General features: G+C 40.4%; 1 protein-coding gene across 1 annotated transcript in view; it reads left to right on the top strand.

Annotated features, from left to right (window-relative positions):
• The first annotated feature begins 12,610 nt into the window (after positions 1 to 12,610).
• The window catches only part of EFEMP1 (EGF containing fibulin extracellular matrix protein 1), a 63,156-nt gene continuing 59,896 nt past the window's right edge, over positions 12,611 to 15,870 (top strand). Inside the window, exons 1-2 of the mRNA XM_003787933.3 lie at positions 12,611 to 13,042; positions 14,270 to 14,357. Coding sequence (XP_003787981.1) covers positions 12,693 to 13,042; positions 14,270 to 14,357 — 438 coding nt within the window. The 5' untranslated portion in view covers positions 12,611 to 12,692. The remainder of the gene's footprint in view (positions 13,043 to 14,269; positions 14,358 to 15,870) is intronic.

Below are 15,870 nucleotides of genomic sequence, written 5' to 3'. Positions count from 1 at the left end.
CCTTCACACCTCCTCCCAAAGATTCACCCGCCACCCCCTCCACCACCAATGTAATATTTGTAACATTTAAGTCAGAGTCGTCAATCCCCTTTCCAAACTCTTCAACCACAGATGAAGACCAAGCCACTCCTCAGGACCCACAAGATCACTCTTACCTGGATCTTCAACTTCATGTTTCGCCATCCTCTGTACCTTATGCCTATAGTAAACAAAACCCAAGTGCTCACGGTTCCCTAAATACCACTACCATGGGCTGTGCCCCAGCACAGCTGCTTCCTCACCAAGACATCCAACCCTCTAGAGGTTTGCAGGGCACAGCGCTTTCTTCCTGTGCCATTTAGCTCAAGCATTATTTTCTCTAGTAACCTTTGACTCCTCAAATAAAATCAAGCAGTCGACAGATCCCTTCCAGATTAGAGTGAGCCAGAGAATAGGCTGCCTTCTTTGTATTCCTCACACTCAGCCCAGCGCCTGGAACAAAGCAGGCACTCAAAAAGCCTTTACGAGTGAATGAAGGGAAGCATAGTGCATGGGGGAAGAATCAAGAAAACAAGACTCCAGCCCCGGTTCTGCTATTAAATGTGTGAGAGAGAGAGAGTCTGTTTTTCAGGTAAATTCTATAAAATAGAGGAGTAGGATGAGAGCCTTTAGCGCTGAGGTATAATCACAAAAGGAACATTTATGGCTTAGGAGGTGGAAGAAAGAAAGATCTGGTGCCTGTTTATTGTTGCAGGGTCTTTGATAAATATGAGAATATGAGACTAAGAAGGGTTTGAAAAATGATCCTCAGGCTGAAATACAGAGGCCAGGAATCCAGTTCTTCCACATGATCATGAAATGCTTTCTTTCTGAACTTTTTCAACTCTAGTTTCACAGCTATTTTTAGGGAAATGAAAAGGAACAAAAGGGACAAAGGTACCCTTATTTTCCATGATTCAGTTGTTACCTGTCCCATGCAGATATAAGGATGCTACTTTAAGAAATATGGCTTTCCTCAGTAGCTGGAGAAAAAATTAATGAGGGGCTAAAAGATACGAGGAAGGAAGACACATGGCAGCTGCTATGGAGAGAAAGGAAAAGGTGACAATAATTAGACATGGCGAATAAGAGCCAGCATGAGCCAAAAATAGCAAGATTTTTCAATGAAAATCCAAAAAGAAGTCTAGAATCAGCAAATGTTCAAAAAAATCTTCATCTGTGGTGAAAGTTCAACATCTTTCTGTCTCCAGTACCAATAGGTCACCCTTGCCAACTAAAAGATAATTTGATACTGAGATATGATAGGCCATGTTCTCTGTTAAAATTTGAACATAGGAGTTTGTCCAGTAAAGCAGTAGGGTGGGCCTGCTGCAAGGTGACTTGCATTAGGAAACTTAGGAGCCCCTTAGGGAAAACCTGAGCTTGATCCAATAGACAGTCACTAGGAGGAAGAAAAGAGGGTAACGTCATGAGGGGGATCATTGCCCACACTTCACACGCTGACTCAGCACCCTTCAGGCAAATGCTCACGGTGTGTTGTGGGAATTCTTATGAGTATATAGATTCATGAAACTGTTTCTCCTATTGATTATATAAATGGTGATGTCCAATGCAATGCCACTTTGGTGCCCAGGAGACAAAGTCGCATGTGAGGTCAAATTCAGTTCACGAACTCATCCCAGAAAAAGTGCGACATGCCTCATTGCTGAATACCACTATGGTCACCTTTGAGGTACTTCCCTTGGGAAGCTATGTACTGATGCCTGTGTCTAGTCCACGCTTCAAGGCAATTTTGGAACTCTTTCTGGAATGGGTGTCAGAGCTGTCGGCAAACAAGGTCTGACAATTAAGTTTGTAAACCCTCTTAGAAAAAGTGCTACATACCTCATTGCTGAATATCACTATAGCTACCAGATGGCCAAGGGAATAAATACTTCAAAGGTCACCATGGTGATATTCGACAATGAGGTATCTAGCACTTTTTCTTGGATGAGTTCACAAACTTAATTGTCTGGCCTTCTATATACTTGGAATAAATATGAAGAGAGAGAGAGAGAAGAAGCAAATGCGAGCAAATAGACAGGTCTGGAAAGAACAGTGGTTGCTTATTAGGTTAATAATACTAACTCATTTTTATTATGGATAATTTTCATTTCCATCTTTAGATTTTTCTGTGTTTTGTAAGATGACCATATTGGGCATGTGTCACTTTTACAATCAGGAAAAAAATATCAAACACTGTTTAAAAAAAAGAATCATTAGGGAGAAAGGAGCTACAGGACTATGTTTAGAAACATACTATATTCACATTTTTAAGCCTACTGGTTATACTCGTTTAATATACTTCTTCAGAAGAAAAATTATACTGTAGAACCTCCATAGCTGATCACCTCCCTACATTGACCACCACCTTAAGTTGAACTAATTTTCATTACCCAGACATGCACCACATGTACATATCAGTACAGTTGGCCTAGTTCCTTATGTTAACCAGTTTGTTAGAGTCCCTTGGGTGGTCAACTTACAGAGGTTCTACTGTACTATTTTGTCTAAAATATAGCTTATTCACAATTATGTTAAAATGCTAGTTATTAGTAATTAATTAGCTCCAGCTCCGGCTTTCTGAAAGTTTTTTTTGTTTGTTTTTTTATGGAGACAGAGTCTCACTTTGTTGCCCTCTGTAGAGTGTGCTGGCCTCTTAGCTCACAGCAACCTCAAACTCTCAGGCTCAAGCAATTTTCTTGCCTCAGCCTCCCTAGTAGCTAGGACTATAGGCACCACAATGCCTGGCTATCTTTTGTTGTTGTAGTTGTTGTTCTTTAGCAGGCCCAGTCCAGTTCGAACCCACCAGCCCTGGTACATGTGGCCAGTGCCCTAACCACTGAGCTACAGGTGCCCAGCCATTCTGAAAGCTTTCAAAAGAAGTCTAAGTGATAGAAACTCAGCTTGTATATATAATTGCTTGAATAGTTTCTTGGAGAAAAGAGAAAATAATCCCTTAACATAGCATAAACTTATAACCAAAACAGGGCTTCACAACATGCAGAGGAGGAAAAAAAACAATTATACATGCCATTTGCCAGATATTTAAACCATACTGAACTCCCAGATATCTGGAAGTTCAATGCTCAGAGTAGGTTGTATTTATGTATCTCGTGTGAACAATTGAACTATGGCCTTTTGATATCACACAGAGTGCTTAACATGGTCTCTCCAAACTAAATGTTCCAAAAGATGAAAAGGAAGAAAACAAAGGTGACATCATTAAGTATCACTACAATTCATTTCCACAAACATCTGGTAAGTATCTACCAAGTGCAATGCCATATGCTTAGATAAGACTATGAATATCAGCTCCCAGACAAGTGGGGCCTGGACATAAGTGTGGGCTGGGGCCAGTGTCCTAGAAGCTTGCAGCCGGGGCAGATAGGAGAGTCACTTGCCTCCATCTGCAGAGCACAGCATTGAGCAAAAATAATGTGAAAGGTAATCTCACATTTGGAGAGATGCCAAAATCAAAACCAGGCTGACAAGTGAACTGCCTGTCCCAGGGGGTATAAGCTGAGATGAGGACTCCTAGTACATATAGGAAGCAATGGGACAGAAATCAAAACAGACAGAGGCTTCATAGGACAGATACCAGTGGAGAAATTTTCCAAGGCAAAGTACATTCTGCATAAAGCTTCAGGGAGTATATTCTGCGATGTAGGCTGCTAGGGAGATAGACAAACAGAATCCCCGCCTTCAGAAGAGCCCAGCCTGGCAGAAGACAGAGCTAACACCCATCATTCTGCACGAGAACATGTCAGCTCCACCCAAAGCTCCCTAAGGGCGAGAAGCATGCCTGAAAATCAAATGCTCACTGTGTGCTGTATGGACGGATGATGATGATGAAGATTAATTATGTCAACTATACAAAGGAGGCTGTAGAGAGACAGGGCAAGGAAGTGGGGAAGCAGAATGTGCCAAAGACGGGGAGTCAAGACATGTGGTCCTACGCCTCGGCTCTGCCACTAACTCGTGTTAACTTGGACAAGTCATCTAAGCTTTAAATTTCAGAGGGAGTTGGAGCAAATAATTATTTAGATCTCCTTTCCGTTCTCTTGTCTTTTTACCATAACAATGAATTAATCTATTCTTAAATCAGATTAGAAAGTCCTTTCTGATCCTGCCATTCTTCTAATTAAATTGAACAAATTCAACAGTGTTTTATAACTCTTGGCCTTTTAAAAAATTAACTACAATTAAAGCATCAGCTTGAATAGAGTTCTTTAAAAAAAAAACAATACTTAAATCCAAGCAATATCCTTGTAACATCTTTCTGTGGCTATATAAACTTTTAACCTCTTACCTTGAATAGAGTTTCCACACTTGCACTATTCAATCAACAATGAAAGTCAGATATGTCATTCCTTTTATATTATCTGTTAACAGCATACTATAAATCCCAAGTAGAAAGGACTTTTTTTTCAACCTTTTCACATTCTACAGTCAGAAATAAGTTCATGTTAGTTCATCAAAATAATTTATGCTTTGGAATTCCTCTAAGAGCAGAGAGAAAATAATAACATACGTTTCATGTTTAGTCTTTGGTCTCAACAGTTCTATCAATATAGGATATGACATTCTAAGAGAAAAAAATTCATAAATCAGTCTTACATAATGCTATGATCCAGTTTTAAAATTCTAAACGTCAACATACAACATAAAGAAATGATTTGCTTTGAACCACGCTTCCCTAAAAAATTCATTCAAAACCTGTTTTGTTGTCTGTAATCAGTATCAAGATGTAAGATTATTCACAAAGAGAAGGAAAAAAATAATTCCAGTAAGGTACAATGAAGTTGGAAAGCAGAACAAAGAAAATTCTAAAAATTAACAAAATATTATGGAAAGCTTCCAAAATGGCAAAAGTGGAAGAGTGATGATCCAGTTCTTAAATTATATACTAAAATAAAATTACTAATTTTCATGATGGTATTAGTTCTAATTTCATGCTCCATAATACCATCATCTTGAAACCCCATTAGCCTTGATTCGCCAAATGAAGGTTCCGGAAAAGCTAAGTTTGAAAGGAGAAAGGAAGGAACATGTAGCCAAAAACAAAATAAAGTTTCACATCTGTGTCCGCATCTGAAGTTGCTCTGTAAGATCTGATAACTTATTAGAAAGCAATCTTGGTTGCAAAGCAGGGCATTTACATCATACATTTTTCTCTCTCCAAGGAAATTCTAATTACTGGTTCCAATCATTTCTGATTGATTTGCTTTTTATTCTTCCAAGGTATTCTCTGCTCTATGATGAAATCAAGCCTTCAATAAAATTCCAAAAATTTCAGAACAATTTACAAGCTCCAGATGACTAAAAGTTTTCTCATGTCCATTTGGCATTCAGGAAGAGCGTTCCACCAAATATATTCTCAAGAAGAATACATCTGGGACTCACTAAAACAAAAAAACCACCAATGACATACTTGAGGCAAATTAACTTTGCATAAATGCAAATTGGCCAACATTATTTGAGGCCAAAGCTAAGATCCAGCCTCTATATATTAAGTCCTCTTCTTAAAGCACAGGCCACCAGTGCCATGGGTGAATGTTTGGGGGATATTTTAGCAATCAATTTAATAAATACACATTCTCTTCTTATACAAGTTTATCATTGTTTATACATTATGTATATCCTTTATGAAAAGATTTAGTATCTGCCGAACACTTTCTTAATAAATTCATCTTTTCTCTTGGCCTGATGCAAACTCCAAGTCACTGAGAAAAGACAAGACAGAATCAAAGAATTTTAGCACTTCAAAGAATCTCTTCTAAGGACTTGTTTCAATCATAGCAAGTATATCAGAAATTCATATATATGCTCACTATGAGAATATGTTCATCAATAATAATGATAAATTTCACTTCTCAAAAATGTTGAACTTTTAAGCATCAATATGAAAGCAGCCCCACCCCCAAAATAAATACTTCAATCAACATTATTCTTGCAAGAGTACATTACAGGCTATCAGCCATGATACATTTTTATCAATTCACTAAGAATATTAGTATTTAAAAATGAACTTTTAAAAAAAGAAAAGGCAGAGGTTTTTTTCCTATCAGTCCTGGCTCCAGCCTTAGCTTCATAACAGATTTTACTTTTACAAACCAAATGGGCCCAAATGTTGCCTGGTTTGGGCAGAAATTGTAGACTAATTCTGTGATTCACGTCTTGGCCTCTAGCATGCCAGAGATACCTAGAGTGGGTCCTTGTTGGACACAGTTAAACTACTCCTTGATTAGCCACTCTTAGGACACAGCCACACTGACAGGACACATTGGATTCATACACACACTCCAAAAGATCCAGAGATTTAAAAGCATAATGCATAGTGCCAGTCATCAACATCTATAGATCTCTTCCAAAATTTAAATTTTTTCCACCAAACAGATTTCCAGATCTTTAGGAGGGAGGGTGATTGGAAGGTTCTCACCTAATGTGCACGTGTGAGGGTGCTCAGTATCTCCCCTAGTGAAGAGCTCAACTACAACTAAACTTTACCTTAGAAATGAAAACAATGTAACCTAAACATCTGTACCCTCATATCAATCTGAAATAAATAAAAAATGGAATAAAATCTCAGACTCCCCCAAAGCCAGACCCACTTAGCAAGGTGAATTTATTGCAGCCTCCACTTGCATTCTGCTTATTCTATATATCCAATTTGTATCGACGTAGTTGTGCTCCATTAAAGAAATCATCCATGCCTCTGTTCTTTCCCTACAATCCTAATTCAGTTGGTGGTGGGAAGGAATAACACAGAGGAGCATTAACAACAGAGGTTCTAGCACCAAACTGCCTGCTCTTGAACCTCAACTCTGCTATACACTAGCTATGTAATCTGGGGCAAGTTACTTAACTGCTATATGCCTTGATCTCCTTTTTATTAAAATAGGAATAAAAATAGTACCACTGAGTTAAGATAGATAAGTATCAGCCAGGGAAAGGATATAAAAGAAATAAGGACATTGTGGGTAGGGGGTGCTCCAGCATGCCTTGCAGCTCACAGAGACAGGCCTGTAGCCTAGAAGTCTTGACAACCCAGGTGAAACGGGCTGTCTTTCCCTTACAGTAGCATAACAGGTTCTTTACATTCCCCAGACTCATCAGCACCCAGAAACAACTTAAACCACTACAGCAGGCAATAATTCCACCATATCACCAGACCTGATGTCCAGGTTCCGGGCCTTGACATTCTAGTTGTGCTGAGGCTGGACCATTTCCTCTTATCTATGATTTAGGGCCTAGGAGTTTTCCGTTTGTGTGCACTCAGAGACATTCAGTGGGAGTCCTGGTCCTGGCCTACCACTATGAGGGTTGGTTTCCAAAGGAAAACTGAGGTACTATTACTAGCAGAAGGAATAGATGAGGAAGAGGTACAATGTGATAGCTACAGCTAAGTATCATGTAATGACAACAGGTAAGCACCATAGAGTAACTACAGACAAACGCTGCTTTCCTGATCAACACATGTGCGAACTGACTCAGAGTAGCTGGGTGGCTGCCATGGTTACCCAGCTAGAGCCTGGCAAAGTCTAGGCAAGAACACCTGGCTATCTGTCCTATTTTCTTTCCACTACATAGACCTTCAAAGTTGTCTGGAACTGAGGGCTACCCGGGATGTAGAAGTTTCAATGCAAAAATCAGGAAAGTTTTGGACAAACCAAAATAAGTTGATCATCCTGCTGATTGCCATGTAACTATTCTATCCTGACTCACTTCTTACTAAATTCATTTTTTTCAAGATTTCACGTTCCAGTTGCCCACACACCAGTGAATATTCTTAATCAGGTTTTAACCACTGGACTTGTTGGCTCCATGACTCAATTTGTTAAAAATCATGTGAGGTCTTGAGACTTTGAATTATATTTGGAGAATTTTTAAAAAGATAATCATTAAAAATATAATATAAATTTTTCTTTGTGATACATATAATATCTGGAAAACTGGGCTCCCTTGTAAAAGCTGTTCACTGGTTACTTTTCAAATCACATGAAGAGAAGCCAGAGTTGCCTTCCAGAGGCAGTGACTATTAAAGGGAGAATTCACATCTTAAGTCTTTAAAAATCAATCTCTCTCGCTCTCTCTTGTTCTCTTGCTCTCTTTTACACACGCGAGCACGCACGCACACACACACACATAATAGCTCAGAGCTAACCTAAGCAAAAGTGGCTGGAATGCTCAGCTCTCCCAAGGACAGAAAAGCTGGGAATCTATCCCAAGAAACACTCAAGGCTTGACACTTTGGAGTGTGGGGCTCAGACACAACACATCACAAGGGCCAGCAGTTCTGGGGCAGGAGTCTCCTTTGTGCTAGCAATGAGTTCATTTTCTGCTGCAAGGAACTGAATACTTGATTCAAACTGGCTTGATCCATAAGGAAATGTATTATCTCACAAAACTGGAGTGCAAAAGTAGGGCAGGGTCCATGTTTGGCTGATTCAGAAGCTCAATAATTAAGGACTCATTATGACTTCCCTGATCTCCAGATACTTTTGTCTTCATGGGCCCCTTCTCCCATAAAAAAATTATGTTTTATGACTATAATGGTATAAAGACAAATATAACACAGTTGAGTTGATATTTTTTTCCTAATCTTAAAAGAAATTAAAACATCATGGAGGACTCTTAAAGCACGGGCCAGGCATGGTGGCCAAGGCGGAAGGATTGCTTGAGGGCCAGAGTTCTAGACCAGCTTGAGCAAGAGCAAGACCCTATCTCTACCAAAAACAAAAAAATTAGCCAGAATGGTGGTACCCACTTGTAGTCACAGTACTTGGGAGGCTGAAGCAGGAGGATCACTAGAGCTGAAAGTTTGAGGTTGTAGTGAGCTATAATGACACCACTGCACTCTAGCTGGGGCAACAGAGCAAGACTCTGTCTCAAAAAAAAAAAAAAAAGAAAAAAAAGTATCATGGGTCCTAGAATGAGTAATAATCCAGTTCTTTCCATCTGTTGGCCATGATCAGTATATATCAGCTATGGGCTTAGCTGGCTCGTCCCTGGGTTATAACAAGCTGCTAGTGGCATCTGGAGTGATGAGCACCATTGTTCCCCTCCACTGTAAGCCTGGATAGCCTTTCCCATCACTATAGAAAGAAAACCCTTCTTTTCAGTTCTAATTGGTCCCAAGCAGGTCAATGGACTACCCCTGAAATAATAGCCAGAGAAAGCCATTGGCCCTTGTTTTTATGTTTGGACTAGTTAGGAGACAGCCCCAGTGTGAGAAGTGAGAATGATACCAAAGTACTGTCAGGTTATGTTGGGAACGTGGAGTGTCGTAAGAACAATCATTCACATGCACTGATTACTGCCACAAGTTTCTCACTCTATTGCCACAACAATCCTAAGAAGTAGAAGCTGGAACTAAGGTTTACAGAGCTTAAAAGATGTGCCTATGGTAGATTTCTAAAATAGGTCAGAAAAAGGCCAAAACAGTTTTTAAGAAAAGTAATAAACTGGACTTCATCAAAATTAAAAATGTCAAAAGACAGCATTAACAAATTGAAAAGGCAAGACAAAGACTGAGAGGCAATAGTCTAAGTATATATATACACATAGACATATATATGAAAAGGACTTGCAGGAAGACTATATTTAAAATACACAACTAATAAGAGAAAAACAATAAATGAATAAAAGATTTGAATATGCTCTTCAAAAAATAAAATATATTGATGGACAATAAGATATCCACCATTATGTTCAACATCTCTACATTATCAGAGAAATGTAAAATAAAACCAGGATTAGATACCACTTACACACCCACCAGAATGGCTAACATTATAAATGACAATACCTAGAGTTGGTAAGAATTTCAGGCAAATGGAATCTCACAGATTGCTGATGGGAATGTAAAATAGTGCACTTATTTTGGAAAACAGTTTGCCACTTTCTCATAAAATCAAACATACCCCTACCATATGACCTAGCAATTCCCCTCTTAAGTGGTTACTTAAGAGAAAAACATATGCCACGCAAAGATTTCTATATCAATATCCTTAACACCTTTATTCACAAAGCTGCCAAATATCTACCAACAAATGAGCAGAGAAACAAATCCGGGTATATACGCACAATGGAATATTACTCAGCAATAAAAATGAATGAACTTCTGATACACCGAAGAAAGATGCATCTCACAACATGCTGAGTGAAGGAAGCCAGACACACACTCCAGGACTCCATTCACATGAACTTCTGCTGAGAAAGGCTGCAGGGGAACAAGGGAGACCCATTGCAATAGACCAGGTAGAAAATGGTAGTGGCTTAAACCAGGGTGATGAAAAGTGTTTTGATTCTGAATATATTTTGAAGGTGAAGCCAACAGAATTTTCTGACAGATTGAATACAGGATGTGTGAGAAAAAGAGAAATCAAGGATGACTATATGATCCTGGAGCTGAGCAAATGGAAAGATGAAATTGCTATCAATTGAGATGGTGAAGCAGATGGGTGGAGTAGGTTGGGGAATGAGGCCAGCAGTGGCGTTTGAAATGTCCATCAGACGTCCAAATGGAGCTAACAGGTCAGCAGTGGGATATATGGGAAGAGTTCTAGGCTGGAGATAGAAATTTGGAATTTTCACCCCACTTTTTGGGAGAAAGGGGTGAGGACAGGTAGAAAGAGTTTAAAAGAAACATAAGAAAACATCTGGACAGATTATTTCACTTTACAGAAAGTAGAGATCCATTGCTTTTAAGTTTGGGGTTATTAATGACAAGATCAGCAGTTCTCAACTGTGGGTCACAACCCCTTTGTAATGATGAAAATACATCCTGCATATCAGATATTTACATTATGATTCATAACAGTAGCAAAGTTACAGTTATGAAGTAGCAATGAAAATAATTTTGTGGTTAGGAGTCACCACAACATGAGGAACTGTATTAAAGGGTCGTGGCCTTAGGAAGGTTGCGAACCATGGACTAGATGAAAAAAAAGTCACTAGAATTTTGGTCATAAAATTAGCATAGTCCTATATATTCAATGAAGGTTCAGGAAGGGTTGTAGAACTTCCCTGATCTTTTCCAATACTGTGAGACTTGCTATCAAACTGGCCAGGTCCAGGTACCTGTTAGATACCCCAGAGTTTAAGAAAGCAGCTTCCTAATAACCGGATAACTTCACCTCCTGCAGTCTCTACCATCCTCCCACCTTTGGCCAGTGAGTATTGGACAAAGTCTTTAATTCTTTCAGTTTGCAAGTGTCACATTCATGAAATTGTATTTAGCTGTTTGCTTCTTAGAAGACATAGCTGCCTTGGAAATAAGCCATTACTCTAATTTTAGAGTTGGAACCTTCTAAGATAATGGCAACCTGCATGGTACGATTTTGATGAAGCCAGAAAAATTATTTTTTTCCTCTCCAGGTTCCTGAAATTCCACCATTTCATGAAAGGTGAAAGTGAAATGCCCAACTTTAAATGAATAGGATTAGGGACTTCACCAAGGAGAAAACAGAAATTATAGATGAACAAGGGGATCCATTGAAAAAGGGGAGATTTTTTCCTTTTTCCCCTTTTTTGTATTACACATTGACAAAGTATAGTAGTATGTGTTTATGGAGTACAAAGTGATTTTTGAATACCATGTGGAATAATTAATTCAAGCTAATTAACATATCCATTACCTCAAATATTTAAAATTTTTCGTGATAAGAATGTTTGGAATTTACTCTCATAGCTATATTGAAATGCACAGTACTCAATTATTAGCTGTATTCACCTGACTACACAACTGAACTGTAAAAAATCAAACTTATTCCTCCTTTGTCATCTCCTCATTGCCCCCACCCCCAACTCCAGCCTCTGGTAACAAATCATTCCCCCCTCTTCTACAAGTTTAATTGTTTTACATTACCAAGGTAAGTGAAAGTATGTGGTATGTGTCTTACTGTGACTTATTTCCCGTAGTATAAAGTTCTCCGATTCCACCCAGCTTGTCATAATATAGCATTTCTTTTTTAAGGCTGAATAGTGTTCCGTGTGTATATATACCACCTTTTTCATCCATTCCTTCCTTGATGAACACCTAGATTGATTCCATATCCTGCCTATTGTGAGTAGGGCTGCAACCAACATGAGGGTGGACATCTCTTCGACACACTGATTTCAAATCCTTTCAGTAAATACCCAGAAGCGGGATTGCTGGGGCATAGGATAATTCTACTTTTAGCTTTCTAAGAAATCTTCATATAGTTTTCTATAATGGTTGTACTAATATACATTCCCACCAACATCTAACAAGGGTCCCCTTTTCTCCACATCTTCACCAACACTTTTTTTTTAATCAGAAAGGGAGGTTGAGAGACCATAAAACAAACCCCACCTCACAATTTTGTTAGTGAGAGTTCTACGTGGCCTGTTTCAACATCTAGCACATAATACGTCACAAATGTGTTGAATGAATGAATGAATGAATGCTCCTTTTTCTCCATCTGAGAAAGCAGCCCTCCCTCAAAACAAAGAAACAAACAAACCTCTGAAAGCAAAGGCAAAACGACCAGGAGTGTGAATGGGATTAATCTGCTCTCCCAGCACTAATTTATGGGGGTGCGGGTGGATTAGGCAATTTCTAGAACTTGGAAGCTCACTGGCAGAAATCTGTTCCCCTCCTTGGAGCACGAGAAATCGTCCTGGAGGCTGGATGTATCACCAAGCCGATGCAAACCCAGGATACTGCATATCAAACGCGTCCTCTTGGGTCTGGGGTCCCCTCGAGCCTGGAAACTGAGGTACAGGCAAGAGAGGGCAGGTGGAGCGGGGGGCGCGGACCCAGCAGAGCTGCGAGCTCTCCCGCCCGGCTCGCAGCGCTCGGCTCAGCGCTTGCGCCTCCCTCAGCTCGCTCCTCCGCCCCCCTTCGCCTTCCTTCGCCCTCCCTCTTCCCCTCCCTTTCTCCTCCTCCTCCTGCAGCTGCGGCGGCTGCCAGACCTCGCCAGTTCAGACCCACGGGGTTGCCCTCCCCTGCGCACTCCGCTCCTGCCCGGGCCCGGGGCGCAGCGCGGCCGCGCAGGTAGGAAGGAGCCCCGGCCCTGGGGTGGCGCCGAGCGCGCCCGGAGCCCCCGGACTGCGTGCGAGGGAGGAGGTGGGGTGCTCTGAGGGGCGCAGACTACCCGAGAACAGACCCGGACCGTGCAGGGTCTCTCCAGTGGAGAGGGAGGTGGAGGTGTGCAGCCTCGGAATGCGATCTGTCGGCAAGTGCGAGCACTCGGTGACATCTGTTGGGATGGGCATGTGTGTGCGCGCAGACCAGCAGCTGGCCGGGCTTTGCCGGTAATCGTAGTTTTTGAAAGTTTCAGGAGACCAGTGTGCGAGATTTGAGCTGCACCTGGGTTCCACAGGAGCTCGTTAGAAGCCGGAAAGCTGAGCAGCTCCGGGGAACTGCTAAGAAAGGGACCTCACCTCCCTGTGGGCGCAAGGCCGGGCGCCCAGAGACTGGTACCTTGGGCTGCAGTGCAGTGCCGGTCCTAGGCAGCCCAGTCCTACAGGTAGCACGTCGGGGACCAGAGCCCTGAGAATCAGTCGCTTTGGGCTGCGCTCCACACAACCTGAGGCTTTTAAACAAAGCTGCGTGCAAAGAACGCGGTGAAAATGCTACTTCAAGAGTTTGTGCTGAGGCGCTCCAATATTCTACTACAACTGAGAGTTTTGTTGTGTTTTTAAAAACACAAGAGTTCAAGGCCAAGGTAGTTCATGTTGATTCGCAGGTATTTTTGCTGACCTTTGCAAGGAACTTCTCTTTCTCTCTTTCTTCTTTTTTTTTTTTTTTTTTTCAGATTAATATGAGGGTGCAAAGGATTAGGTTACATTGCTTGCGTTTGTCAGGCAAAGTCCGAGTTATAAAAGGTGAGGACCCAGGGAAAGCCTTAACGCTCAAGCAGACAGAGATTTGCTGCCCCACCTCCATTCCCTGGGGAAAAAAAGAAGAAAAGAAAATGCACCCTCCCCTTGGAAACTACTCTCTTTTTGTCCTTTAATTTTTTTCTTTCTGAAGCCTGCTGTGGAAAATGCACACTGAATGTCCTTTGTGTGTAGACAGTGTAAGCTGGATGGAGTAAAATGAAATGCACTTTTTATGTCTGTGGGAAGGTTCAGGAGTGGGGGAGGGGAGATGAGAAAGCAGATTGGAAGTTGAGTGTGGTGGAGCCTCAGCCTTCCCGCCCACCGGGCTTTCGTACTTCACTGCTAAAGTTTTATTTTCTCCGCAACAGATACTAAACCTCAGTTTGTTTTCTTTGAGAATCACAATGTTGAAAGCCCTTCTCCTAAGCATGCTGACTCTGGCGCTGGTCAAGTCACAGGATACCGAAGAAACCATCACGTACACGGTAAGTGATGGAATTTGAGATAAGTGCAGTTCAGCGGGATTCTGTGACACGGCAAGATTTTACCCACCCCTGCCAGTGTAAGTGGGCTATACTCTGTGGAGGATAATAGATTAAACAGCGCGAACCATTACTGTGCGAACCATAGTAACGGTTCGCATTTAAGATTCCTTGCACATTGCCCATTTTGATCCTTTCAAAAGTTCATTGAGATCCCCAACTGAAGTGGGGACCAACAGGAATGATTTGTGCGAGGCCAACAATAGGAATCCTTTTGAAATTAACAGCAGAGTAAGCTCCATATTTCTAATACAGTCAGTGAATCAATGGGCATAAAGATTTGGAAAATCCGGATTCCTATATGCATGCAAACAAAGCTAGTAACTGCAGAGTAAGACTCAATTCAAATGAGAATGTCAAAAATTATAAAAGCACATGGCCTTATTGGTGCACATGACATTAACATTCTCATGCAAGTGGTCTTCATTGAATTTTCAAAGGCTAGATATTCATCTGTTTATAGTGTAACTCATAATTCATAAATGCCCTTCAGATAGACTTTGCTATAAGTGGTTTTAAACTTCATTGTGTACAACTCAGTTTTGCATTTTCTAATTAGCACCTCTGATATTTCCAAGTAATATGTAACTAGTTAATTGAATGAGCATAATCAATGTTTAGTGAAATATTCAAAATATCTGACCCCTCCCATTGCTAGGAATGGATGAGGTGATGGCAGAGGAGGGCAGTACTTACTGCACTTCTGGCGACTTTGTTTGCACCTCTGTTTTGTATTTTCTAGTCTTTAATAAGTGTTAGGGGGTGAGTGACATTTGTCCTGGATGAGGCTATGAAAAACACATTTTTCTACTTGCTCCCAATTTAAAATTAAGTAATCCTACTCAAAAGAATGTGAACAATTTTTGAAAATAAAACTCTTAAAAGTGAGCTAATGTCAAATTTAGCTGATAGTAAACATTATCTCAGTTTTTGTTACCACGTTATCCCTAGAATGTTAGTATTCATTTGGCAAGTGTCCCTTTCTGTTGTTCACATCGACTATAAATAAAATAGTTGAACATAAATATTTTGTTAACTTCATGTTACATGTAGTTGCTTCCTCTGCAGAAGATAAATAGTGCAAGAAAAATGAAGGCATGAGCTGTTTATCCTCGAATGAAACTATTTTGTGAATCAGGCTAAATTTATTACCTTCCTAGGGAGGTACAGTGAAATTTGTTACCCACTTTTACAATCATCTAATAAAATATTTTACTGCTTTTACAACTACTTATCTTCTATACCCTACCCTTTGCTAATCTTATTCATTTGGGGCAGAGAAAGTTTCCTGTGAATTAAACTATTATTTCAAGTCTCCTAACTAGGGTCCATTAGCTGTCCCAGATGAGATACTCTTTTTGTACTAAGATTAGGTTTATTCTCTTTTAAATTATGTATGCCTCATAATGCATGCGTAAAGGACAAGATCGTTAAAGACTTTTTAGTACTTTCATCC

The sequence above is a fragment of the Otolemur garnettii genome, unplaced genomic scaffold (assembly GCF_000181295.1).
Source record: "Otolemur garnettii isolate 467f Iridium unplaced genomic scaffold, OtoGar3 scaffold00024, whole genome shotgun sequence".
Classification (NCBI taxonomy): Eukaryota; Metazoa; Chordata; class Mammalia; order Primates; family Galagidae; genus Otolemur; species Otolemur garnettii.
This window is presented reverse-complemented; position numbering and strand designations above follow the sequence as displayed.